Source organism: Frankliniella occidentalis, unplaced genomic scaffold (assembly GCF_000697945.3).
Source record: "Frankliniella occidentalis isolate FOCC.00 unplaced genomic scaffold, Focc_3.1 Scaffold212, whole genome shotgun sequence".
NCBI lineage: Eukaryota > Metazoa > Arthropoda > Insecta > Thysanoptera > Thripidae > Frankliniella > Frankliniella occidentalis.
Window position 1 is genome coordinate 675,822 of NW_026267338.1, and position 1,068 is coordinate 676,889.

At 53.8% G+C, this 1,068-nt stretch overlaps 1 protein-coding gene across 1 annotated transcript; it reads left to right on the forward strand.

The window, feature by feature from the left end:
* Window positions 1-135: 135 nt before the first annotated feature.
* Window positions 136-1,062, forward strand: LOC127750574 (uncharacterized; the record flags this gene model as incomplete). The annotated part of the gene is given in 1 exon segment (XM_052272579.1): window positions 136-1,062. A coding segment is annotated over 1 exon segment (593 nt), but the record flags the coding sequence as incomplete, so codon positions are not given.
* Between the last annotated feature and the right edge of the window lie 6 nt (window positions 1,063-1,068).

The following is a 1,068-nucleotide window of genomic DNA, read 5'->3' on the forward strand; positions in this document are numbered from 1 at the left end:
CGCAGCACACGCCTGTGTCTGGGCTGCCTGCCCACCAGGCGCTAGCGCCTAGTAAATAGGCCACCGCAGCACACACCTGTGTCTGGGCTGCCTGCCCACCAGGCGCTCAACAGCCTTTGTATATTCCGCAGAACACGACTGAGAGGGTGTCGGGCTGCACCGCCCGCCCCGAACCTGCCGACGAGGACGCCGCCTGGTCAGCTTTGCTGCAGCACAAGGAGACAACGACCACCCCAGAGCCGCCAGAGCCGGTAGAGACTCTGGAGCACCGTGCGGCGGACCCAGCACCAGGCCCTGGACGGATTGTTTTAGGTGGCGGTGAGGGTGGCCGTGTGAATGTCACCTCGCTGAACACCTCTACCACGACGCCCACGACAACAACCATCCAGCCGAATAATCCGCTCGACCTTGTCGACGGCAACCTGCTGCTGTCCAGACGCGACCACGCGCAGCACACGTTCGTGGACACGGCAGAGACGGGGAAAGGCAGACAGGGCGCGAGAGGAAGCGGACAGCTCGCGCAGGATGTCGGAGGCGCGATAGACAGCAGCCAGGACAGCAATGGGCTGCACGGGCAGACCATCAGCAGGCGGGAGAGTGTCCACGCGGTCGGACAGGACACGACGGGGTCCGCGGACAGCAGCCAGGACAGTGTAACCGACCTAAGTTCAGTGGACGACGAGGACTACACGGAGGAAAATGACGACGAGACCGAATTCGTTGACTAGACTAACTTCCAGAGAGGAAATAAATTTTTCAGATTTCAAAGGGTGTTTTGCCTCATCCAAGATCAAACAAACTGAAAGCCACCTACGGACAGAGGAAAGGTAATTCATGTCTAATGTGATAACTTTTAAGAAGTCGGCGAAATTGCAGAGTTTGTATGAGTTGCACTTTCATTGCTCACTGTAGATTTACAGGTGTAAAAAGGTGTCCTTACTATAGTCAATATTTTTCAGATATAAAACTAAGAATAGTGTATTGATCATGTGTGAGAAATTTTGCTTTTCTAGCTTTCATCTACCAGTAACAGCTAAGAAAGAATAGAAAACATTGAAAAAATTGTAA